Source organism: Ctenopharyngodon idella, chromosome 7 (genome assembly GCF_019924925.1).
Source record: "Ctenopharyngodon idella isolate HZGC_01 chromosome 7, HZGC01, whole genome shotgun sequence".
NCBI lineage: Eukaryota > Metazoa > Chordata > Actinopteri > Cypriniformes > Xenocyprididae > Ctenopharyngodon > Ctenopharyngodon idella.
In genome coordinates this window covers 31,831,371-31,857,886 of record NC_067226.1, presented here as the reverse complement: position 1 = coordinate 31,857,886, position 26,516 = coordinate 31,831,371, and the positions used below count along the sequence as shown (strand labels likewise).

General features: G+C 38.4%; 1 protein-coding gene and 1 long non-coding RNA gene across 3 annotated transcripts in view; one reads left to right on the top strand and one right to left on the bottom strand.

Annotated features, from left to right (window-relative positions):
- Positions 1-19,811, top strand: part of ntrk3b (neurotrophic tyrosine kinase, receptor, type 3b) — a 146,526-nt gene extending 126,715 nt beyond the window's left edge. The window contains exons 14-17 of the mRNA XM_051900980.1: positions 2,836-3,008; positions 6,775-7,018; positions 15,851-16,009; positions 18,369-19,811. Of these exons, the coding sequence (XP_051756940.1) occupies positions 2,836-3,008; positions 6,775-7,018; positions 15,851-16,009; positions 18,369-18,554 (762 nt within the window). The 3' untranslated portion in view covers positions 18,555-19,811. The remainder of the gene's footprint in view (positions 1-2,835; positions 3,009-6,774; positions 7,019-15,850; positions 16,010-18,368) is intronic.
- The window catches only part of LOC127516400 (uncharacterized), a 102,678-nt gene that overhangs the window by 11,004 nt on the left and 65,158 nt on the right, over positions 1-26,516 (bottom strand). The window contains exons 4-5 of one of the 2 annotated variants that reach the window (XR_007930982.1): positions 15,803-15,969; positions 14,401-15,360 (exon numbers count right to left, since the gene is read on the bottom strand). This is a non-coding gene — a long non-coding RNA (uncharacterized LOC127516400). Of the gene's footprint in view, positions 1-14,400; positions 15,361-15,802; positions 15,970-26,516 lie in introns of those variants that run through there. The other variant, XR_007930983.1, reaches the window with a different exon arrangement.

Here is a 26,516-nt window from a genome sequence, read left to right as displayed (position 1 = left end):
TACATCATAAAGATAACTGAAGATACTGTGAAAATGCTCCAGTATCATGAGGATATCTTATGAAGCCAGGGCTGTCAGGCCAGTTCCCCCGGCAGAACGCTGCAACAGAAAGACAGCGCGGGAGGACTGTGTCGAGCGCATGGCGCTAACACATCCCCTGACAGAATGAGTGCTTCACCATCTGTGTCATATACACCATTCACTGTCAATGCCTCCCTCTGCTTGTGTCAGAGAGATCAGGGGAATTCTGTAATTAAAATCAAATTGCATCATGTGCTGTTATCATTTAATCGGTAGGAGCAGGACTCACAATAAAAAGGCTAGTAGCACTTTGGAGGGCCTAGGAAATGGATGTTTTTGTCATGCTATAAATACACTGGTAAGGATACTCATCCTACAGAATTACCTGTGATTGTAAAAGTGTTATCGCATTTTTTCAAGTTCATGTTAAAAATGTTCTGTCAAAGCACATATGCTTTGGGGTAAGCTGTGTCAGGAAATACAATTACGAATACAATTACGAATACTATTGAAAATAATTGTTACACTACATTCAAATATACTGAAGACTATTTGAATGTAGTGCGCCAGACTGGATTATGAAAATGCAAATAATGTCCTGCAAAATAAGACATTAGATTGTGATTTATTTTTCTGTTTATATTCATATTTTATTTGAAATGTTAATTGTGCATTCCTCAATGAACTTAGCCCTTAAGGCTGTGACACACCAAGCTGAGGTCAAAGAACTAGCAGTGACAAATCCGCCTGAGTTGTCGCCTCATGTTGGCTGCATTTGGGCCAAAAAGCTGTGTTTAGCATGTGCGTTCTGCACCTGCGTGTAAGGAAATAACTGTCTATATCAGCAGGTATCGATGGTTTATATTCGTCATTCAAAAAGGTAAACCAAAACTAGGGCTACTGATATACAAAATGTTAACAAAGCAGCGCTTGCTTACCATTTTGATACCGACAGTAACCGATACAGTACAGTGCTTGTGACAAAGAAACAGCGACAACAGAGCAAACAGAGAGCAGAAAGGATATATCAGAGAAGGATGTCTATGAAGTAAATATAATGTTAAACAGATTAAATATTTATGCTTATATAGCTGCTGTGCGCGAGCTGATAAACGAAACGCGGAGTGGATTGAGTGTGCGGCGGCACAGATGCGTGAGCTTGTCGAGCAAATATCTCTTTTTCACAGACGTTGCTGGAAAGTTTGTAGTTCGGTCGGATATGGCAATAGAAAAGAAAGTAAAACAAAGAGCATGTTACTAATGTTAACTGACGGTAAAGAAAGAGAGAGCGCGCACTAGAGACCTGCGCGGGACTGATTTTTTCAGCTCCTGCAGGATTCTGTCCCGCTCCCACAAAAATATGTTATTTTGTCGCGCTCCCACCCGCAAAATTCTGCATAAAAGTAGCCTATATATGGATATGCATGGTTTGGTATGGCAGAATGCGCGCAAAGAGTGCTCCCTTTATGATGACTAAAAAGTTGACATCTCAGTTCATCGTAATCTCACAAAGCTCTGTTATGACACAATGAATATATGAACAATGAATCTTTCATAATGTCTACACTTCGTGTGTTATAATAATAAGATTCATGAGCGTTCAAATTTCAGCACTGCATAAAAAGTCAGGCGTTTTGAGCGGTGAGAGGATTCTAACATAAACACCTCTGATTGGCCATTGCATCTCAGAAATCAACAGATACAGTATGCCTATGATTGGCTACATTGCTCAACACTGCAAACACGTGTTATTGCGACTGTAAATCATTTTTAATTTTAAAAATGATTCATTTTATTCTCCCGCAACCCGCACACATGAGCGTCTTACCGCCCGTGCCCGCACGTGCCCATCAAATTTTGTCCCGCACCGCACTCTGTTGCGTTGGGTCCCGCGGGAATGCAGGTCTCCAGCACGCACTTCTGTTGCATACTCTTGATTTTCAAATAACACGTTCATCATTTGAATTAAAACTAAACTGTATGTGCAAGTAAAAAAATGAACTGTTACATGATTAATGTACAACGAGTGGTTCCCTACATTATTACAGTAAGGCAGTACAGTAATCACATGACGTTTTCAAGAAGTTTTCTGTGCGCAAACATCCGAAGTGCGCACCCAGGAAGCTGCGTCTCAAACAGCGCGCAAATAGCCTTATTTAATCATGTCTTCTTGCACTTGAACAGACAAATTCCCACCAAATTGTGTCATAATGCCCGTATAGGGTGAAATATAGTCAGTTATGTCTTAAGTGAGCGTAAACCATTGAAAAAGAAAACGCCTGTGTAACAGTATTTTGGATACGTGCAGCTCTTAAAGTGACAGCAGCCAAATAAACCTGCTGCTGTCTTTGTCCTCAATGTTTATCTAACAACAAAATCACTCACTGCTCTTGACTGGTTGAGCCCTGCTGGAGCAGCTCTAAATATTCACTGTACTATTAAATTAAAGATAAAATATGACTGAGCTGACCTGTGGAACACACCTCAAAAACAAGCCTGACAGACGCTCACTGACGGCTCAACAAACGACTGTCAGCTTGATGTGTCATGGCCCTTAAACATGACACTGTTATGCCAAATTGTGTCACTGAACCACATTTGTTTTGAAAAGTCATGCTATGGCCTTTTGTTGTACATTTTCGTCTCATTTCAGTTGATGGCAGACATCCTGAAATGCAATTAGGCATATTAGTCTAACCTCATTTCTCCTTGGCTAGAGGACAACTTAAGTAAAAACGTGGCATCCAACTCTCCCTCGATGCATTTGTTCTCGTCTTTTCATCTCCTAGAGTAAACATCCTTTCTATTTCTCAGACTCTCAAAGATCCGACCATCACTGCCAGAAAAGACTTTCAGCGGGAGGCTGAGCTTCTCACCAACCTCCAGCACGATCACATTGTGACGTTCTACGGCGTGTGTGTGGACGGCGACCCTCTCATCATGGTGTTTGAATACATGAAGCATGGAGACCTCAATAAGTTTCTGAGGTAGTTATTTTTTATATTATACAAAGAACACTGCATGCTAAAGAACCAAGCTTTGTCTCGAAACTCAGATTAGCTACCTACCTGGTTAGCTTTTATTGGGAATTATACACCCTAGGCTCATTATATTTTTGCAAAACTCCAAAAACACACCTACACATACAATTCACTGTGGTTTCCAGCTCAAATGAACACTAAAGGTAGCAAAACGCTAACAACTTTTATTCTTTTTCACACAAATTATGATGATTATCGATTATTTTTGCACGGTTCCTTGCACAATACTATGTTATGATCTTAAAATGCTTTTACCATAGCTCATGTTTTGTAAACTAATACATTTTGACATTTGCATCACATAACTAGCTTCATATGTGTGTGTTTTCTGAAGTAGTAAACATGCTCAGTAGCTCACCTGGTACAGCAGTGCACTTGCGATGCTGAGAGCAACAAATTCTGTGAAGCACAAGTCACAATAAAAGGGCTCAAAGACTTGTAGGCACAAGCTAAAATGGCATGGTTGCTTCAGCAAATACGTTTTATCTTATATTTGTTTTTGTTAACATGATCGCACAATAGAGCATTTAGCGCCACTCACCGAACATTTCATTTCTGAACTGCTGCGGTATGTACAACAGCCAACGTAATAAAAGGTGGCCAGATTCACGTTCATCTGTTTGAGATAAAACTGAACATTTTTAGTGTAACTCACTGGACATTTCAGTTTGAAAGTGTTGCAAAACATGCAAGAGTGACATAATATGATTTTTGTAGAAATGGCGCTACAGGCACCCATTTCCAATGACCATGGTTGGAATTATAGGTTGCCTCCCTAAGCAAAGGCTATCTGAAATTGTAGATAGTAGAATTATTCGAACTCCCAAGATACCTAATTTTGGCCAAAATTTGTTGGAATATAATATGTGTCTAATTTCATCATGTGCTGCAACAAGCACTGAAAATTTCCATTTAATATGGTGGATGGAGCCAAGCCAGTGGCTTACTTTTTTATTAAAATAACAACTTTGTCTCATATTTCTCTTAAAATCTTAAAAAAAAGGCATATATAGAGAATGAATAATTTGACTGTTTCAAATATGAGGCACATAAGGTTGATAAAAAACAATAAGTTTAATTTCAGTTATAATGTGGTTTATGTAGACAGCTTCCCGTGTAGGCATTAGAGATTGAAACAGCTCACTAGGTTTTGAAACACAAAATTCTTAGGATTCAAAATGGCAGTTTAGGACTGAACTTCATTGTATGCACATCGCAAGGTGGATTGAGTCCATGTGAATTGTAATTTGCAGGGGAGAACTGTGAAAATATAAAGGCAGAGTTCTGGAGTGAGATGATTGTCTTGTGGGAGCAAAAAGAAGGGTGATGATAATAAATTATTCTTTTGTGTAGTGAGAATTATTTCTTACACTTATGCAGATGGCCGGACTTGCATTTCAAGAAAAAAAAATGATGAAATTCTTTTTTGAAAAGCTGCAATGATACAATTCTGGTTGATTTTCATGGACAGCAAAAAGATTTTAGCAGCAGACTCCAGTGAGGCGTCATGCAGATGATATGCATGTTGAATTAAAAAGATTTAGCGCGAACTTCACGTAAGGCATACTAGAAAAGTCAGTGTACAGAATCTGGGGAACATTGCACAACAGTGTACTGCCTAGTTTTTCAGCAGCCTTGGTTCGGAAAGTTTTTCTTCCTCCATAATTCTTCTGGAACAAGTTTCAAGTCATGATGTAACCAACAAATCCCAACTTGTGATTCAGCTTAGAGTTGGTTGTTTGGTTCATGACTCACAAGCTTTGATTAGAATAAAAAAAAGTTACACTTTATTTCGATGTTCTACTTTAGACATTCTACTAACTATAAGTAACTTTGCAACTATACTGTATGTCAACTAACTCTCATTAGAGTATTCAAGGGTTAGTTCACCCAAAAATGAAAATTCTGTCATTAATTACTCACCCTCATGTCGTTCCAAACCTGCAAGACTTTCGTTCATCTTCGGGACACAAATGAAGATCTTTTTGATTAAATCTGAGAGATTTCTGTTCCTCCATAAACAGCTACGTGACTACCAATTTGATGCTTCAAAAAGTTCATAAAGAGATCGTAAAACTAATCCATATGAATTGAGTGGTTTAGTCAAAATTTTCTGAAGAGAACTGTTTACTTTTTATAATGAACAGATTTCATTTAATCTTTCATTCACGTATAAACAATCAGCGAACATAAACCAAATCTGCTTCACGCACGAGAACAAACCTCTTGGTGAAGCTCAAATGTGCTGCATAAATCACGAGATTCTCATTCATTCTCGCATGCGTCAAGCAAACATGCTTTAGCTTCCATTTATGAATGTTTAAATGTGAATAAAAGCCAAAATTAAATCTGTTCATCATATAAAGCGATCAAGTCTCTTCAGAAAATTTGGTATAAACCACTCAATTCATATGGATTAGTTTTACGATCTCTTTATGAACTTTTTGAAGCGTCAAAGCGTCAGTTGTGTAGCTGTCTATGGAGGGACAGAAAGCTCTCAGATTTCATCAAAAATATCTTCATTTGTGTTCCGAAGATTAACGAAAGTCTTACGGGTGTGGAACGACATGAGGGTGACTAATTAATGACAGAATTTTCATTTTTGGGTGAACTAACCCTTTAATAGACTGTCTGTTTAATATCTTCTAACACTTTATTCTGATGCTCCCCAACAGACATTCTACTATGTACATGTCAACCTATTCTCCTAACCCGAATCCTAGCACCTAACCCTAACCCAAAGTAACCCAAAGTTACTTATAGTTAGTAGAATATCTAAAGTGGACCATTGAAATAAAGTGTAACATCAAAAAAAGTATTTGAAATGGTAAAACCTATGTACAAAGTAAAGACTATGTTTTTCCCAAAAATATCAAGCAGCACAACTCTTTTCAACATTGATAATTATAAAAAATGTGTTTTTTTGTTTGTTTGTTTTTTCTTTTAAGCATAGAATGATTTCTGAAGGATCATGTGACATTGAAGACTGGGGATTATGGGTATTGTAGTTCTTCACTGGGAATTTGGCAATTGAATTAATATTTCCCAAAATGATGTTGACTCTGACTTAAGTGGCTTCTACAGAATCACCTCTTTAGACACATCAAATCTTTTTGAATGTTGTTAAAAATCAAGTTCTTTATTGAGAAAATTAATGGGATTCTTTTTTTTTATTCCGGAACCAGACTGTTGCATTCTAAAGCAGAGTTGCCGCTTGGATTGTTAGCTCCCTGATTGTTAGCTCTTCACCATACAGTTGAAGAGCGTGCTGCTGAAGAGGCACTGACCAGAAGAGATGCACAAATTACAGTCGAGCTCTTTTGAACAGCCACCTTATGCAAATGCTGCTGCAATCAGACAAAAATCGTTTTCCCTGAGTGAAGAGAAAATCGAAAAAGTTAACTGAATAGGTGATTTTATTTCACCACACAGTTGAAGTCAAAGCACATCTTTCTTTGCCTTGACTTACTCACTTCAAATCAGACAGCTTTACAGGATTAAAGGATTAGAGGGGGAATTATTTTATGGAGCAATAAGGCGGTGCGTTTGAACATTTCGACCCTGTGCCCTTTTGCATTGATCCATAATCAATTTTCCCTGCTCGGATCCTAAACACAAGTAATTGCAAAAACCTGGACGTAGCTCAGCAGTGAAGGACAATTACTGCCAAGACTAACAAGTGTAACCAACATGACTTTCTCCCCACATTCAGAGCCCATGGTCCAGATGCCATGATCCTTGTGGACGGCCAACCGATACAGTCGAACGGGGAACTTGGTCTCTCGCAGATGCTTCATATCGCTACACAGATAGCGGCAGGCATGGTCTACCTGTCTTCTCAGCATTTTGTGCACCGTGACCTGGCCACCCGCAACTGCCTTGTGGGTATTGGCCTGCTTGTGAAAATTGGAGACTTCGGGATGTCCAGAGACATATACAGCTCTGATTACTATCGAGTGAGTATCACAACAGTTTAATTAAAGTTGTAATGTTTGCTATCAGAAACTTTTTATAGCATCATTGCAGGTACATTTCTGGACTGGATCTAAAGTATAGGAATGTTCTGGGTTCAGAATGTTCTCTATATTGCCAGTATTTGTGGCTTAAAGGGACAGTTCACCCAAAAACTAAAATTCTGTCATCATTTACACGCACTCAAGTTAAGTTGTTCCAAACCTGTATGAATTCCTTTCTTCTGCTGAACACAAAAGAAGATATTTTGAAGAATGTTTGTAACCAAAAAGTTGAATTGACTTCCACAGTATTTTATTTTTCCATACTGTGGAAGTCAATGAGGTCCATCAACTGTTTGGTTACCCATATTCTTCAAAATATCTTCTTTTGTGTTCAGCAGAAGAAGAAAAAAAAATTATAGCGGTTTGGAAAAATGAGGGGAAGTAAATGATGACAGAATTTTCATTTTTGTGTGAACTATCCCTTTAATGCAAAGCATAAATTACAGTCACAGTAAGGCACTTTCAGTTTAAGTAAAATCCATGTACTTAAAACACTTATTAAAGGGATAGTTCACCCAAAAATGAATATCCCATGATTTACTTTAAGTCATCTTAGGTGTATATGACTATATTCTCTTTCAGACAAACACAATCAGAGTTATATTAAAAAAATATCCTTGCTCTTCCAAGCTTTATAATGGGAGTGAATGGCGCTCCTGATTTTGAAGCACTCTTGAAGTTACTCTTTTGGCATAAATCCTTTTTATGTAGGCTGTTATTTTAGTTTATAAAGATTTAAATATGGATATTTTTCTCACAAAAACCCATTGCTTCACTTCAGAACCCCCTGGAGCCGTATGGATTACTTTTATGATGGATGGATGTGCTTTTTGGACTTAAAAAATCTCAAGCCCCATTCACTCCCATTATAAAGCTTGGAAGAGCCAGGATATTTTATAATGTAACTCGGATTGTGTTTGGCTGAAAGAAGAAAGTCATAAACACCTAATGGCTTGAGGGTGAGAAAATCATGGGGTTATTTTCATTTTTGGGTGAACTATCCCTTTAAAGGGACAGACACAAAAATGAAAATGGAAAATTCCATCATTTGCTTACCCTAAAGTCATTTACAAACCTGCATGACTTCCTTGACTATTTGTCTCAGTGTCACAAAATAACATTAGACCCCATTAACTTTCATTGTATGGACAAAAATAGCAGAAGCATTCTTGCTTTAAATATTGTAGCATAACTTTGAAAAGAAAAGTTTAGCAAGCCATATTTTTTTGCTTTTTTTCCATTGATGGATTAGTTTAAATTATTTTCTGTAGTAGTCAACATTATGACAAAATGCTGTTTTTAGAGATTAAACTGGACGGAACATTTGAAGTCTTTGGCAAAATTATGTTCCATTTACAATCCCATCAATAAATAGCACAAATGAAGGAAGATAATTTTTGGAATAACAATAGCTATCTATCAGATCTAGTTAAATGCAAGGACAACAAAATCTTTCTCAGAGAGATTGGATTGTGGAGAAAGTCTTTGCATTCAAGCCGGTTGTAAGCTGAAGGTCTCGTAGAGGCCAGAAACATCTTTATTAGCCACACATACACGCACTTGCGCACAGTCTGCAATATTGACAAAGCAGAGAGATTACGAAATTATTACTGCATTGGACACGTTCACTGTGTCAAGTGATTATAAATAGCGGATCCTGCCAAGCACGTAATCCACACATGGCGAGTCATATTGACGTTTGTTGTCCTCGAGCGTCTGGCCACAGGAATGGAGCATGACTGGAAGAGAGATTGAGGTACTTTCATCAGTGACCAATTCAACCGCCTTCGTCAAGATGTTATAAGTGGCACATCGACGTCCTGTCACCTAATGGCTTGTCGAGTATCTTTTTGCATGAGATGTTTTTGATAACTCTGTTTAGAGCCGCTGATGGTTGTAAACAGATTTGGGGAAAATGACAGCACAGGCTCGATACTTTGAATAAGCTGCAGATGTTGTCTTGGGTTTTCTTCACCACAAATAGCTGATTACACACTATAGGGAAAAGTGAAATGTACAGGTCACCCTGTCACTTGTTTCTTTTTCTTTTTTTTAACACCCTATAAATCAGTGTTTCTCAACCACTGTGCCGCGGCACACTAGTGTGCTGTGACAGGTTGTCAGGTGTGCCGTGGAAAATGATCAAATTCCAAAAAGATAAGTAAAAATAAATGCTACAAACAAGATATCATCACACTGTCGGGCCAAAACCTTGTATCTCTATATTTCGTCATTGTTCTAAAAAATTCATGCTATTGGTCATCCTTTACATCTATCTGTATGTGGGTTTTACAAATATTTAAAGTGCCCCTATTATGGATTTTTGAAAATGATCTTTCATGTAGTGTGTAACATAGCTCTAAGTGATTGAAAACATCCTGCAAAATTTTAAATCTGAAAGTGCACCGTATATAAAGTTATTGTCTCTCAAAAGTAAGAGTCGACTCTGAGTCAATTAAACGAGTCGACTCACAACGAAACATTAGCATATTGCCTGCCCACTTATTGCGCGCGCAGACGCCAGGGAAAATTAATTTTTTCAACAATACCACAGCAGTACAATCTTTTGTTGTGTTCCCGTCATTTTACTGACGACTGCTTCTCAGACCTCTGGGAGTTTAACGTAGGATTCACAAAACGCTTGGTCTTAAAATATGGATCAATGCCCAGTTTATTTGGACCAGCTTGCTCCTCTGAATCTCAACCTGTAAGTATGATTAATAATTGATGTTTATATTTTCTAGTGATCGTTCAAGATTCGTAGTTTTGTATGTTTTTGTATGTCCTCTGCTAACCAGCTAACTCACATTTCTGTAGTTCTGCTGTTCAGATATGGGTCCGATATTGTCTAAAAATGTGTCGATTAATGCAGCTTGTCTTATTACTTGGAGTAATGATCAAGGATGGAGCATGACTTTTGTTTATAGAGTGTAATGCATTATCAGCTATTCACGTTTGTGCTCGGCTAACATGGGAGTTTACAACATAGCTGTGGGCCCGGTTCACTTACATGACTGTAAAACAAACGTTTTTTTTCCTCTGCGTTTTTATTATTACAGTAGAGTGGAGCTCTATCTGTATTGTAATAGGATGTTAAGATGCTAGTCTGTGCTAACTAGTTGAAGTATTCTCTCTATAAACAGTAAACACCCATTGTAATGTCAAACAATGATATAGCCATTTTTTACTTTGTTAACAGTTATGATGAAAAAGTCTGTGTACACATCTGGCCTAAATGTTTATCTTATGTTAGAGGTTTTCAGCTTCGCTTGGCATTCTGATACAGTTCCCACAGGTGCACCTACATAAAGTATAACAGTGACGCTGCTATCACGTCTTATAAATAAATAACTAAGGTGACACTTACCATAGAGAAACGTCCTACTCCAGTGGTGATTGCGAATCAGTTTCTGGTTGATCAACTACTTCAGACGTTTCATCATCAGACTTGGGCTCGTATTGATACGGTAAAATCGATGCTATCTTTTCTGTCCATACATTGTATACAGTGTCTTGTGAACTGATAGCTGTCATTTAGTTATGGCAATGGCCACACTGTGCGTACAGTAGGCCAATCACAAAGGATTGGGCCATCTGACCAATCAGAGCAGTGTAGGCCCATGGAAAGGAGGGGTTTAGAGAGACTGATTGAACATTGAACTGCTTCTAACGAATCGTTTATGAACTGAGTTGAAATTAAATGTATATTATGAGAAAACTAAAGTGTTAGGAGACTCCCAAAACAATATTAGGAACCTTAAAAAGGCGTAATAGGGGCACTTTAACCAATAAAAAGCATTTAAAAGAGGTTGTGACTAAACCTTGTAACTCCAATGGCTTCTCAAACTGTCTGATAAACTGAATGTGCCATGCACAGTTTGGAGTCGAAGATCTCTGCTTGTTTAAGGGTAAATAAAGAACTGATGTTTGCGTAAGTACGACGCTTCTTTACTCAAGAAAAACTATGTCCATAATGGCTAACGTTTTTTGTATCTGAAGAGCGGAGAATAGTCTTAGTCTTTGCCGTCTAGTTGAAGCATACTGTTTTAAATATCCTGTGCATAGCGCTTCATCTTTTGTATCATGAGATTTCAACAAATCTGTCATTCGCTGGTCAAAAACCTTGTAATTTGAGCTTGATTTTCATAAAATGTTAATATTATAATGACACGTGCAAGTGTCTGACCATAGCTATATAAAGCCAGTAAGCCACAATACCAACTTCGTCGACAGTGTTTAATAAAATACGAGGTTTCCACCCGATTCGACGATATGTAAATGTAATTTATCATCACCAACAACATCATGACTTAAGCTCAAGTTTCACATTAAATGTAAGTACTGCTTTAAATAAAAAAATATCTAGTTTTAATATGCCATTTGAAGCAATGCATGCTTGTGCAATTTTGTTATATTTTTGTATAGTGGTGTGTCGTGGGATTTTTTACTTCTCAAAACTGTGCCGTGGCAAAAAAAGATTGGGAAACACTGCTATAAATAAACCACTAATGTCAATGTCGTCAGATACAGTAGCCAGTGTTTTTTTTTCTGAACTCTAAGGTTGTATTTACACTGCAAGTCTTAATGCAGAGATCTGATCTTTTGACCATATCCGATTTTTTTGTCCCGACTGTTTACATTCTAGACACGACACGTATCCGATATCTATGTCAACATTAATCCCCGCCCAAAGCTATTGTGTTGGTGATCGCTTCACTTTTTATGACATGGTTGACCCTTGGGTTTTGAATGGCCGTGCTATTAAAATTATTTACATAATTAATGTCAGGTGGTACCACAAGTTAAAAGCTGTCATGGATGTTTGCAGTGCAAAATCTGACCGAACAGATAAAGACCAGCAGATCTACAGTTTGTTAGACCTACAATTTTAAAATAAAATAGTGTAGTAAGATTATATTTGAATGAATTCTAATGAATTAACAAGAGAGAGAGAGAGAGAGAGAGAGAGAGAGATTGTATGAATTACCTGTGTACAGTAAAGCTGTGAGTTTTAATTACAAAAACAGCAAAGTTATCACCTCATTACTGAGAAATATAATGTAGCTTTCAGTAGCAACAATGTTTTATTTATAAAATTCACGGGGCAGAGGTTGAAACAGTTTCTATACTCCTGAATGTTTCTGTTTGTACGCAGTTTCTATATATATATATATATATATATATATTCCACCGCAATAAAAAAAGCTGTGAATTTTAGTGTGAGCACATACAAGCACATTTGCTTCATAATACAACATTAAAAAGCCATCTTTGTGGGCAAACGTGTCAACCTTGCCTTGTGGTGGCTTGGGATTCCAAGGGGAATTGGATATACATGTTTAGACGCAAGTCAGATATCAAGATAATAGATATGGATCTGTTTTAAAACCACATTTAGAAGTGGCTCAGAACGGATGCAAAAAAATCGAATTTTTGTGTTTACACGTGTGTAACAAATCCGTGTCAGATGTGAGTAAAAAGTTGGATTTAGCAGTAGGCAGTATAAATGTCTGTTTCTACATGAAATTCAGCCAAGTGTTTTAAATGGTAGGAGAAATCTGTTATCGGTCATGGATGCATGAATCTGCTTCCCCTGTTACTAAGTATAAAATTCTAAATGCCCAGAGAGTAGCTCTAGTGGGGCTGTAATCCATTCTCCACCATGCTGCTTTGCTCTTCATACCCATAATCCAATCTAGCCCTCTACCACTGAGCCACAGACTAGCCGGTAATCCAGTTTACAAACTACCAAAATAAAGAAAAAAAACATGTTGCCTTCTTCCTGAAACCCACACCATACTGAAAGAATGGAAATATGGTCAATCAGCAGAGAGATTCTTCTTTTTTCCCCCTTTCAGTGGTTTATTTCCTCTTGAGTTTATCAATTTTCACCATGCCAGGCTTAATTGCTCCCGTCTCAACCACAAAGCCCAAGGTGATACAGTGGATTGCGGTTTGAATGATTGCTTAACCAATTTTAGTTGCTCGTCTTAATGAGGGATTTGAAAGTAATTTACATTATTTAAAGGCCAGGACGTTTGTGCGTCTCCTGTAAGTCTGTTTTAAGATCACTGTTACTCAGCTAGTATAAATTAGCCATTAACAATTAACACATATATATCCAGTAACTCTAATACATAATATATTTATGTGAGTGTGTGTGTGTGTGTGTGTGTGTGTGTGTGTGTGTGTGTGTGTGTGTGTGTGCGTTTATATGAAAAAAAGTTACTTACAATTCGCATTTTAATTCTATTTATGGAGCATCCTGTTTGCTACCTCAGTTCAAATTTGAATCTAAAAGTCAACCTCAATTCAACTCTGAATGGCGAACAACTGTGTAAGACACTGACTTTTTAGAGAACTTTGTACATAAAACTTGCTGATTACAAGGGTTGAGAGGACATATTGATGCTTTTAATTAGCTACGCTTTCAGATGTACAGTATATTTTAGTAAACAGTCATCTGAAACATTTTGACTTTGTTTCATACAAAACAAAATCTAATATCACAAATGTGATGCTTTCACAGCAGGATACTGCAATGAATTGATATGAGAAGGATCTGCAATCTGTATAATACAGTTTTTTATTTCACTACATCACTAGAATTTTCTTAAAAGAGAACAAGTCAGAGCTTAAATGGGAAATAGTGCAATGATTACTGCGATAAGGCACTCCATTGGATTTCTGTAACAGAACATTCTTTATACAGTATATGTTTTTAATACAGTATGTATAGCCCATCTGTCATCTTTTTGTTCATGGACACAACCAGATACAGTACAAAAGTGTGATTTCACAAGTCATTGCTTTATGAAATGTGTCGGTACACAATTCATAACGTGATGCTATTATGTCTTGTTGCAAAATAACTCCATTTGAAGACCCCTTTGGGTTGATTATGATTACCTTCTTGAGTTACCAGGTTGAGATGTTACCGCATTAGGAACTTCCTGTTCACCCCATCATTTCGCATCCTCTCCTGACTAGCACTTGCAATAAGAGCAGCAAAAATACAAATAATCAGACTCATTTACAGAGCACAGGCTGCAAGGATTCCGTTAAGATATTGACCATATGCAGTAGACAGTAGTCACAGGAACCTATACTTGGCTAATTTCTAATGTGGAGGTAGACATTCATTAGTCTGCTCTCTGCCAGCCGGAAGTAAGATCAATGTGACGGCACACAACAGAGGGAATAGTAATTACAAAGAGAATTCCACGCTGAGCTGGAAGGGCTCCAGCAATACCCAGCAGTCCCGTGGACATTTCATGCCGGCACAACATGATGAATGAAGTGGAATTGATGTGAATAAGAAATAGATTTGAGAATAAGCCATTTTAATCGAAGCTGAGTGCACACACAATTAATGCATTATTGTTTAGTCAATTTGGCTACTATTACTAGTGGAGGACTTTATGTATTGTTTTTAAGTCTTGTTCTGTTAAATAAGAGTCCCACATGTGCTGTGAAGAAGAACTTTCTGTCTGTTGCTTTCATTAAGGGCCTCTCAGATGGTCTGCCACCTATGGCTGCAGTAAAAGTAAGCGATTTTGCTTACTGCACCTTTTGAACATTGTGATCAACACTCAAACAAAGAAGTTTGTGAATATTTGCTAGATGCTTGTTTTGTGTGTGTGCTAAAAAAAAATATTGTGTTTGTACATAGTCTTGGCTGTGTAAATAGAAGAAAAGAGAAAGTGGATCTGACTGATTTACAGAGCACCAAAACACTCTTGTAGCCAATCAGCAGTAGGGGGCGTGTCCACTCATGATTGGGGAGGATAGAGAGTGAGCCAATCAGCAGTAGGGGGCATGTCCACTCATGATGGCGGAGGAGAGTGATCCAATCAGCAGTAGGGGGCGTGTCCACTCATGATGGGGGAGGAGAGAGAGTGAGCCAATCAGCAGTAGGGGGTGTGTCCACTCATTATGGGGGAGAAGAGAAAGTGAGCCAATCAGCAGTAGGAGGTGTGTCCACTCATGAGGGTGGAGAGTGAGCCAATTAGCAGTAGGGGGCGTGTCCACTCATGATGGCGGAGGAGAGAGAGTGAGCCAATCAGCAGTAAAGGGCATGTCCACTCATGATGGCGGAGGAGAGTGAGCCAATCAGCAGTAGGAGGTGTGTCCACTCATGAGGGCGGAGAGTGAGCCAATCAGCAGTAGGGGGCGTGTCCACTCATGATGGCGGAGGAGAGAGAGTGAGCCAATCAGCAGTAGGGGGCGTGTCCAATCATTATGGGGGAGGAGAGTGAGCCAATCAGAAGAAGGGGGCGTGTCTACTCACAATGGGTGAGGAGAGAGAGTGAGCAAGAGGGAGATTTGTAGAAAGAGAGATGGCTGAGAACACAGCTTTTATGTTGTGATGAATTGCAGCTTCAAAATTCAACTTTTGATAGAAAATGTATGCGATGCTGTTTTGTTTTTGTTCAAATTGGCCTCTAAAACCGTTAAAGCCCATGATCTCCCAGAGCACACTGATTATGCAATTCACAGCAAGTGTACTTATCTATCAGGGTCTGCAAAAGCAGAACATAATACATCAATCTGAACCTTAAAATATACAATTTATATTTTACTATGATCAATGCATTTTATTGTGACATGTTGCATATGTATCTTGTTTTAGTTAATCAAAAGAGCTTTTCTTAACCAGTTAGAGCTAAACTAGTAGACTAAGCTGTTAGCTTGATTACATAGAAAGGGAAATGTCATCCATACCACGCAAGATGTTTGTGAGCAATGCTTGATGTGTAATCTGTCTTCTAGGTGGGAGGTCACACCATGCTGCCCATTCGCTGGATGCCTCCGGAGAGCATCATGTACAGGAAGTTCTCCACAGAGAGTGATGTATGGAGCTTTGGAGTCATTATGTGGGAGATCTTCACCTATGGGAAACAGCCATGGTTTCAGTTATCTAATAATGAGGTAAATGTTCACAAAGAGAAAAGGAGCAGAACTTCAGTGTGAATATGACATTTTTAGAATGTGAGTGTGATCTCTACAGGAGGGGTGTCAAGCTGTCAGAGATCAGGTTAGCATCTTACATCTTGCCACACAAAAAGTTCTGTTTAAAAACCTTGTGAGCCATCTACATAGACAGTATTAAGTAGGGATGGAACGATTCACTCAACTCACAATGCAATACGATTCACGATACTGGTTTCACAATACAATTCTCTCACGATTTTTTTTTAAACCCCATAAATCATAAGCAGTGTCTCAGAATAAGCTGTTTGCAGTTTCTATGCAATGTGACGTCACACTGCACAGGCCCCGCCCATGACTGCTGACGGAGTACTGCCCTATTAGCATAGGCCCCGCCCTGAGTGAGCTGTACACAGTCCACCATGTTTATCTCCTCGCCAGAGCGTTTAACAGCAGCATTCAAGTAAGAAATGTATTCTTATTAAAGCTACTAAAGATATTCAATCAAGAGCAATGAGTGATTTTATAATCATTTACACAATGTCATAATTTGTTTTCATGACAAATTTATTTAAACATATTAAATAATTAAAACATTACTAACAGGTAAAGTAAATATAATGAATATATAAGCTAATATAGTGCATATATTTCCCCTCTAGAGTTAATTTCTCTAGTGAACTAACATGCTGGACACTAAATGACTTGCCTGAGGTAAATGTAATGCTATATGAGATACTATTCTCACGCTTTTTCCTGTTGTGGCGGTTAGCAAACAGCGTCACATTACTGCGCACGCCCCTTCTGGATTGGAGTGTGAATCGAATGTGACTGACTGTATTCGTCATCTACTGTATGCACCGAACAGTGACATCCGTACCGTGATGGTCCAGGACGAATACATTTACCGTTACACCCCTAGTGACTAGCAAACAAAAACAATCTCTAGCGTTAATTTTGATCATGGCTTTTCTTAAAAAGAAACGAAGATGTGTGTGTGTGTGTGTGTGTGTGTGTGTGTGTGTGTGTGTGGAGCAAGTGGTGGTTTGTTGTTGTCTCTCTAATTGTCTGCACTCCTATTGGCTTAACACTAACCCCATTGTTGGGGGTAACACATTACAAGTAACTTGAGTTACATAAGATTACGCATTACTTTTTTTCAATTTACAACAAAATATCTAAGTTACTTTTTCAAATAAAGTAACGCAAGTTACTTTTTCACATTTATTGACCGACAACTTTCCTGTCCTCATGTTGAGAGAAATAAACTTTCCAAGGTGTTGTGTGCGCTGTGTGAACATGATGGTTATTGTAGTTCTAGACTAAATTTGAACATGCATTTACTCATCTCACTTGCACGAAAACATTCAGTATTCCTCAAAATGAATAAAAACAGTGAAATGCAATCAGAATTTAATTTTATGCAAACCTGTAATAATTACCTATATTAAATTACACAAATATACTTTATGCATTTAATCTCACTTTATTAACCAGTGTCTTTGCTGCTGACCTTCAGTGTTCTAATTCAACCATACTAATGAGTAAAAATTACTTTAGATTAGATTTAGAAATAAGAGTGTTGAACTTCCTCCTCCTGTATCCTATTCTTCTTCAATCCAGAATGGCAGCACAGCTGAAAGGTTTGTTTGAGCTGCGCCCTCTACTGTACAGGCATAAATATGCATTTCCTTTAGCCTGAGGCTTATTCATTTCACTTTTGGTGTGAAAGGACCTTAACATTTGCCAAAAATAGAACTTTTTTTGTTGTTATTAAAAAACAAACAAGCAAGCCCAGCCCAGGTGAGAAAAAGTAAAGCAAAAGTAATGTAACACATTACCGCAACAACGCATTACCGCAACACATTACATCACTTAACATCAAAGACATTCAGAAAGTCCTTTACGCTCTGGGAAAAGCCACGCCTGTCCACTTGGACATCCTCGGCTGAGACTGGTGCAACGTCTCTCACCAGAATCCAACACAATCCAAAAAGTAATGTAACACATTACTTTTCATAAAAAGTAACTAAGTAACGCAATTAGTTGCTTTTTTAGGGAGTAACGCAATATTGTAATGCATTACTTTTAAAAGTAACTTTCCCCAACACTTACTAACTATCAGGAGTTTACTGTGAGTGAATTATGGGAATGGTACAAACAGAGAGTTTGTCTCAAATCTCACATTTGTTTTATCCAATTTTGCTGTATCGGGCTGGTCGGGATGCTCAAACAACAAGTCATAGTGTGCAACATTACTTATTTGACTCTGCATATGAAAAAGCATAAACAAATTGCACACAACATCTCTAAATCAATTCCACACATTTGCTCATTTCTGTCTCTCTCTTTTTTGCAGGTCATTGAATGCATTACCCAAGGTCGTGTTCTAGACAGGCCTCGCCTGTGTCCTAAGGAGGTGTACGACCTCATGTTAGGCTGCTGGCAAAGAGAGCCGCAACAACGACTGAACATCAAAGACATTCAGAAAGTCCTTTACGCTCTGGGAAAAGCCACGCCTGTCTACTTGGACATCCTCGGCTGAGACTGGTGCAACGTCTCTCACCAGAATCCAACACAATCCAGGAATAACCAAACAAGCCCTTTTCCCGCGTCGGCGCTCCACTGTAAAAACACCAACACGTCGGAGATGGACTTTAAGTGCCTGCAACACTTTTTTCGATACACTGGGTATACTTAAAAAAAAGTTAAAAATATTTAAAAACAAACTTTTACATTTTGTTTACTGGTACAGTATATAGTGTACAGAATTATTCTACAAAGACAAAAAATGTTTCCTAAGAAGTGGCGGTGAAAGCAGAATGTTGCCTTCGATGTGGCGGCACTGTGTTTGAGAAATGATTTTCAGTGTTTCATTTTATAAGCATATATACACATATATGAATATATTTTTATTTATTTTGTTTCATTTTGAAGGTGAAGTATGGGTGCCTGTCATGTTTAGTGCTGTTGATATATTATCTTTTCAAGACGGCTGCTCTTTGGTTCTGCTCTGCTTTAACAGCTGGGATGTCGTGAGGAAAGCCTTATTACGTTTTGATTATTTTCCCACTGCTGCGGTCAGCATCTTTCTCTTTTATTTTTTTGTTCCTGCAACTTTGATTTGATGATCTATAGCTCTTAAGCGGGCAACTTGGAACCTTTAGAATACTAAAGCGTTGATATATTTTCATCATACGTGATTGTATATACTGTACATTTATATTCTTGTCAACCTGTTAACTTATTTTTATGTGTTTTGATTTTTTTTTTTTTGACACAAGGGTTATTTTGTGACTTACTCTTTAGAAAGGGTCAGCCAGGAGAGAACATAAATATCACACAGTATCTTAAAATGAGCACTTGACGGCTCATTATTAATACAGGGTCTCTAATACTGTTCGAGGGAAAACACATCACGGTCTGTAACCATGCTACCGTATATTTCTGATCACCAAACTGAATGTGGTAAAACTAGAACTAAACTGCAGGTTCGCTGTCACTGAGATCCTAAAATGACACATGTTTGAATTAATGTTTCGCCATCGCATCTAAAGTTAACGATTTCATGTTGTTGTATGTAGCTAAACAGTTCTATGTTATTCCAGGGGCTGTTTCTCTGAGATGTTTGTCGATACGACACCAAATCTTTTTGACATCAGGATTTCGGTGTCAACGGATTCTCTCGCCTCTTTGCAGTACCACAGATATTTGCAAACAACATATTAAAATGTATGTTTAGAATAAGTATTAAATAAATATCAGAACCTTGTCAAATTAAATCCTTTCTGTTCGTTGTGTTTAGGCCGTCCTTTGTTTGTTCAAAGATTTGTGGCATAACCTAGTTTTGTCTGTAGTGCCTTTGTCATTGTCACGCCTGGATATGCCCTTTATTCTGCTCTTGAAGCAAAGTAGAGAGGAATCGAACTGGTTGTGGCCACCATAAGCATGAGGAAATGTGTTTGAATAACAGTCTTTGGTTGGTCCACACAACTTATGCAGTGCCTTGCTGACTAGCAGTTATCTGGGGAAAAAGCCTGTGGGTCCTAACATATTTTAATGTGGCCATTTCTTTAAAAGATTTTATTAAAATAATTCCTTGTAATAAAACAGACATTTTAAAATACGCACAGTAGAATGAGCAAATCATATGTATTCAGCAGTGCGTTTAGTTTATTCATGTTGAAATTGAGGCCATTTATTTAATTTAAATGATTAAACCATTAGATGTAAAATATGCTTGTATGCCTGCAATGGAAAAATTGTATGCTATATTATATTATATATATATATATATATTGCAAGTTATGCAATTACCATATTTATATATGTCAACACTTGATATATTTTTGATCAAATTTAACATGGACATCTAAAAACATGCCCAGGTTATATTTCACTCAAAAATGACAAGAAAGAAATAATAAATTATATTTTGCTTCAAAAATTAAGCTTGGCTTTAGGTCCAGTAGGATATTTGAAATAGCATTGTAATATTTCATGACAATTAAGCACATGCAACCTCCAATTCTCATTAATATAATGTGAAACATACACACCACCGATCAGGCATAACATTATGAGCACTGACAGGTGAAGAGAATAACACTGATTATCTCTTCATCACGGCACCTGTTAGTGGGTGGGATATATTAGGCAGCAAGTGAACATTTTGTCCTCAAAGTTGATGTGGAAAAATGGACAAGCGTAAGAATTTGAGTGAGTTTCACAATGGCGAAATTGTGATGGCTAGACGACTGGGTCAGAGCATCGCCAAAACTGCAGCTCTTGTGGGGTGTTCCCGGTCTGCAGTGGTCAGTATCTATCAAAAGTGCTCCAAGGAAGGAACAGTGGTGAACCGGAGACAGGGTCATGAATGCACGTGGGGAGCGAAGGCTGGTCCGTGTGGTCCGATCCAACAGACGAGCTATATAAGCTCAAATTGCTCAAGAAGTTAATGCTGGTTCTGATAGAAAGGTGTCAGAATACACAGTGCATCGCAGTTTGTTGCGTATGGGGCTGCATAGCCGCAGACCAGTCAGGGTGCCCATGCTGACCCCTGTCTACCGCCGAAAGAGCCAACAGTGGGCACGTGAGCATCAGAACTGGACCACGGAGCAATGGAAGAAGGTGGCCTGGTCTGATCAATCATTTCTGATAAATTCACGTGGATGGCCAGGAGCGTGTGCGTTGCTTACCTGGGGAACACATGGCACCAGGATGCACTATGGGAAGAAGGCACGCTGGCGGAGTCAGTGTGATGCTTTGGGCAATGTTCTGCTGGGAAACCTTGGGCCCTGCCATCCATGTGGATGTTACTTTGACACGTACCACCTACCTAAGCATTGTTACAGACCATGTACACCCTTTCATGGAAACGGTATTCCCTGGTGTCTGTGGCCTCTTTCAGCAGGATAATGCGCCCTGCCACAAAGCAGAAATGGTTAAGGAATGGTTTGAGGAGCACAACAACGAATTTGAGGTGTTGATCCCCCAGATCAGGTGCCAGATACCACAGCACACCTTCAGGGGTCTAGAGGAGTCCATGCCTCGATGGGTCAGGGCTGTTTTGGCAGCAAAAGGGGGACCAACACAATATTAGGAAGGTGGTCATAATAGTAATGCATTTATACATTATGATAGTATGTTACATTGATTTTAATATATTCTGATTTAATGGGAATCACTGAGAATTACAAAAGAAATGAGAATTTATTTTGTTATGAAAATGTCACAATGCAAATTTATTAATATTGGGTTAATTTTCAGCATCTTAAGGCTTTACATAAAATGTTTTGCATAAAGAAAATATTTACTTATTTGGGGGTGAAATAAAACATGGACATCTTATACATGGACAATATAGATAAGGAGCATGACAAAGTGCAAATTATAAGATGAAGAACAGACTTGTCGTTCACTGAAGGGCTTAGTCTGCAAATATGGCATCCTGGTTCTGAAATAATTTAAGCATCACAGTTTCCAATGGATAACTAGAGGTTACTCTGGACAATGTATAATTTCTCCATCGCAAATGATGACCGTATGGCTTTAAAAGTGATAGCATTTGATACTCTACCCCTAACTGGAACTCTGTATGTATGAGCTAAGGGTTAGTTCACCCAAAAATGAAAATTATCCCATAATTTACTCACCCTCAAGCCATCCTAGCTGTATATGACTATCTTCTTTCAGACAAAAACAATCGGAGATATATTCAAAAATATCCTTAGTCCTCCAATGTTTATAATGGTTGTGAATGGGAACCCAAATAAAAAAAATAAAATAAAAAAAAATACATCCATCCATAAAAAAAAAATAAATAAAAAATTAATCCATACGACTCCAGTGGGTTAATAAAGGCCTTTTGAAGCTAAGGAATGCATTTTTGTAAGAAAAATATCCATATTTAAAACTTTATAAAAATAACGATCTTCCGGCGGACGACCGTACACAGAATGCGCAAGTTGACATGCGCCAAATGAGTAACTCGTGACACAATGTATGATGTAGGATGTAGGAGTATTGTAAGCTTAGACGCCTCTCACGGTTCAAACAAATAGGGCTGGGCAACAAACTCAAGCTTCTCTTCTCTTCTCTTCTCTTCAAAATCCTCCGACATTTCTCTTTTTCTCGTTTTAGACTTCTAATTCTTGGCCGGTGTTTTGTTTTGCTCCGCGTTCGTCATTGCGTGGGGTCAAATGTTGCTCTTCCACCCAAATCAACGTGCACAGTATGCATACGGTCGTCTGCCAGAAGCTAGTTATTTGAATTTATAAAGTTTTAAATAGGGATATTTTTCTTAGAAAAATGCATCCCTTTGCTTCAAAAGGCCTTTTATTTAACCCTCTGGAGTCATATGAATTCTTTTTTTTTTTTTTTTTTTTAATGGATGTATGTATTTTTTTTCCTTTTAAAATTTGGGTTCCCATTCACAACCATTATAAACCTTGGAGGACTAAGGATATTTTCAAATATATCTCAGATTGTGTTCATCTGAAAGAAGATGTGATTGCTTCAGGCAGATGAAGATGTTCCCTGTCAATGGTGTTATCGTAAAGAAAGGGGATTTTCAGGGAACATTGTGAAACCCAGCTGTTTCAGTGTCACTATTGAGTCTCTGAAAGGGTCGTGAAACCCGTGAGATGTGAACATACTGTATGTACAGACTGCACATCATTGAAAACACTAAAGGTACTTGTTAAGTTTATTTATAAGTGGAAATTAGTTATCTTTGCATTTTTTTTAGAGCAATTTCTGTCTTCCGATTTGAAAAGCAAAGTCGGAGCAACATCACGGCTTCTGACGTCAATGCTTAATACCAGCAAGATCCGGAGTTGTGATTGGCTGCCGGGGCTCCAGTCGGGGCTGGACGAACGAGCTACCGTCAACCGTTTCTGAGCGCTTCTCTGCATTTATTCATGACAAAGAGCTCAATAATTCAAATTACTAATGAGAATGAACTCTTTTAATCCAAGCACTGCGCTGTATTAGGCATGAGATAGCATTACAGCAGAGAATTCAAATGACGCGCGGTGTCCATTCACTTCTTGCCTGTTGTCCTTCAGGCACATATAAGTGTATGTTTCCTCAGTAACACAAAAGTGCTGTTTGCTTTTTTCCCCGCGAAACATTTAGAGCTGCAGTTTGACTACAAACACATGGGAAATATCACTGTAATATTTAATATGTAAGAACACGGAGCGATCATGAGAGTGGTTTAACAACATTTCGTCACGTGGAACATAGATTATATATGGACTGAAGTAAGCAGACATATTTCATATAATCTATTGCTCATTAACCAGCACCGTGTATGCGCACATTTCATCACGTCTTCAAATGTTCAGATATGCAATTGGACACTGATTCAGCCTTACATCTGATAATCGCAATGGCATGATGAATTATTCTGAAAGACAGAAGACCATGTAGACCGAAAATTCAAAGAACAATGGACAAAAAAGTAACTATGCCTTTATTGCTTCTGTGTTAAATTGACGTGTGCCGTCCGTTCAGAGACTATAGTGCTCGTATACGTGATGAAAATATTAGACCTTTTAAATGTTCTTCCGTGTTTGTCCCTCGTTTGTTGTCATAGGATTATATTTTTAAAACACATCAAGTTGCCCTCAACTTTTTTCCTCCTCTCATATGTTAATATTCATTATTCTGTATAATGAGTGTGTTGCAGGTCTTTGTTATATTGGTTGTTGTCTACCCTCTTCCCCCCCTCTACAATCCCACTTTTCAACAGCTTTACACGCACATTTCTTGAGACTTTTTCCAGCTCTGAGACCAGGCTAAAGCAGGGGGGGTTTCATGACACTTTAAGGGTGCACAGACTGAGCACTAAACCTACAGGGGTTGGACAATGAAACTGAAACACTGGCCAATATAAGGGGCTTTCACACGGAACCTTTTCATAGTTCCTATTGGCTGAAGTACCCGGATTTTTCCGTGTTCGCACCGTAGGAACTAGGAACAATTTTAGTTCTAAGAACTAATTTTGGGGGAACTAAATTAGCTCCTACTTCAGAGTAGGATCTAAACCAGCACTATAGGAACTATCAGTGACATGAGTGTACGTTGATTGGTCAAACGCATATTAAACACCGGCACTCTGTGTTTTTAAAAAGCCGTGTAAACATATTTACTTCACGAACATGGAAAACAGCGATAACGGCATTTACCTGCTGTCTGCAGGGTTGTGTTCTTTTCTCCGCCTCGATGATATGTAATACTGAAAGTTATCATAGGAGATTTTGTCTCTTAGCCCCAATTTTTGCTCTTAGAACTATTCGGTGCGAAAGCCCCTATAGAGTTGGAGCTTTCAGGCCTATATATGCGCAGCCTTGTGGCCAATCTTCACTGATTTTACATTCTATCAGTAAGAGCAGAATGTGAAGGTTGAATTAGCAGAGCAATAACACAGCTGTACATAAAATATTGCAATCCACAGAACATAATGGAAGACATATCAGAGTTGAAAAGAGGACAAATTGTTGGTGCACGTCTCGCTGGCTCATCTGTGAGCAGGAGAGCAAGTCTTTGTGGTGTATCGAAGGTTATGTTATCCAGGGTAATATCAGCCTACCACCACGTAAGATGAACCACATCCAACAGGAGTAACTGTTGACGCAAGACAAAGCTGTCTGAAAGAGATGTCCAGGCACTAACCCGGATTGTATCCAAAAAACATAAAACCACAGCTGCCCAAATCACTGCAGAATTAAATGCGCACCTCGACTCTCCTGTTTCCACCAAAGCTGTTCATCAGGAGCTCCACAGAGTCAATATTCATGGTCGGGCTGCTATAGCCAAACCTTTGGTCACTCATGCCAATGCCAAATGTTGGTTTCATTGGTGCCAATAGTGCAAATCTTGGGCTGTGGACAATGTGAAACATGTATTGTTCTCTGATGAGTCCACCATCACTGTCTTTCCCACATCTGTGGGAGTTACGGTGTGGAGAAGCCCAAAAGATGCTCAACACCCCAACTGTTGCTGCCCAGAGTGAAGAACAGGGTGGATCAGTGATGGTTTGGGCTGGAATATCATGGTATTCCCCACTGTACTTGATGGGCTGCCAAGTGCAAAGGTCTACCAAACTATTCCGGAGGACCATGTGCGCCTAAAGGTTCAATCATTGTTCCTTGAAAGGGGTGCCGTTTATCAGCATGATAATACACCAATACACACAGCAAGACTTGTGACAGAATGGTTTTATGAACATGGAAGTGAAGTTGAACATCTCACCATGGCCTGCACAGTCACCAGATCTGAATATTATTAAGCCACTTTGGGGTGTTTTGGAGGAGCAAGTCAGAAAACGTTTTCCTTCACCAGCATCATATAGTGACCTGAACACTATTCTGGAAGAGGAATGGCTTAGAATCCCTCCGGCGACTGTGAAGGACCTATATCTGTCATTCCCAAGACAAACTGATGCTGTATTGGCCACAAAAGGAGGTCCTACACCATACTAATAAATTATTGTGGTCTGAAACCACAAAATGTGGACTGTAATACATTTTAGAGTTATTATTTTACTGTGTTAGATTAGTATTCATGAAATAATGACAAGTATGAAGCCAGTATTAAGGCACGAATTGGAGGCAGATCTTTTGACTTTCCAGTAAGCAATTTCTATACAGTCAAACTCATGTTTTCACCAGAAATTAAAAGATATCATAGTCAAAAACATTCTGTGACAAAGGAAAAGATTATCAAGAACGATATCTGACAAACCTAACAAAATGCTTCTCTATCCAAAATTTCTAAACTGTTTAGAAACATTATAGATGTAGTTTTAATTCTTTAAATGTTCAATACTGATACTAAATATTGAGTGATACTGAAAACTAATAGTCTGCACTTCAACCTCACAATCATTACACCATTTCATAGGCACAGTGTTAAAAGTTTTAGAGCACAATGTTTGGCAGAAGTAACCAGCCGATGCACATTACGACCATATTAAATGCTTAGTTTGGCAGGTGAAAAT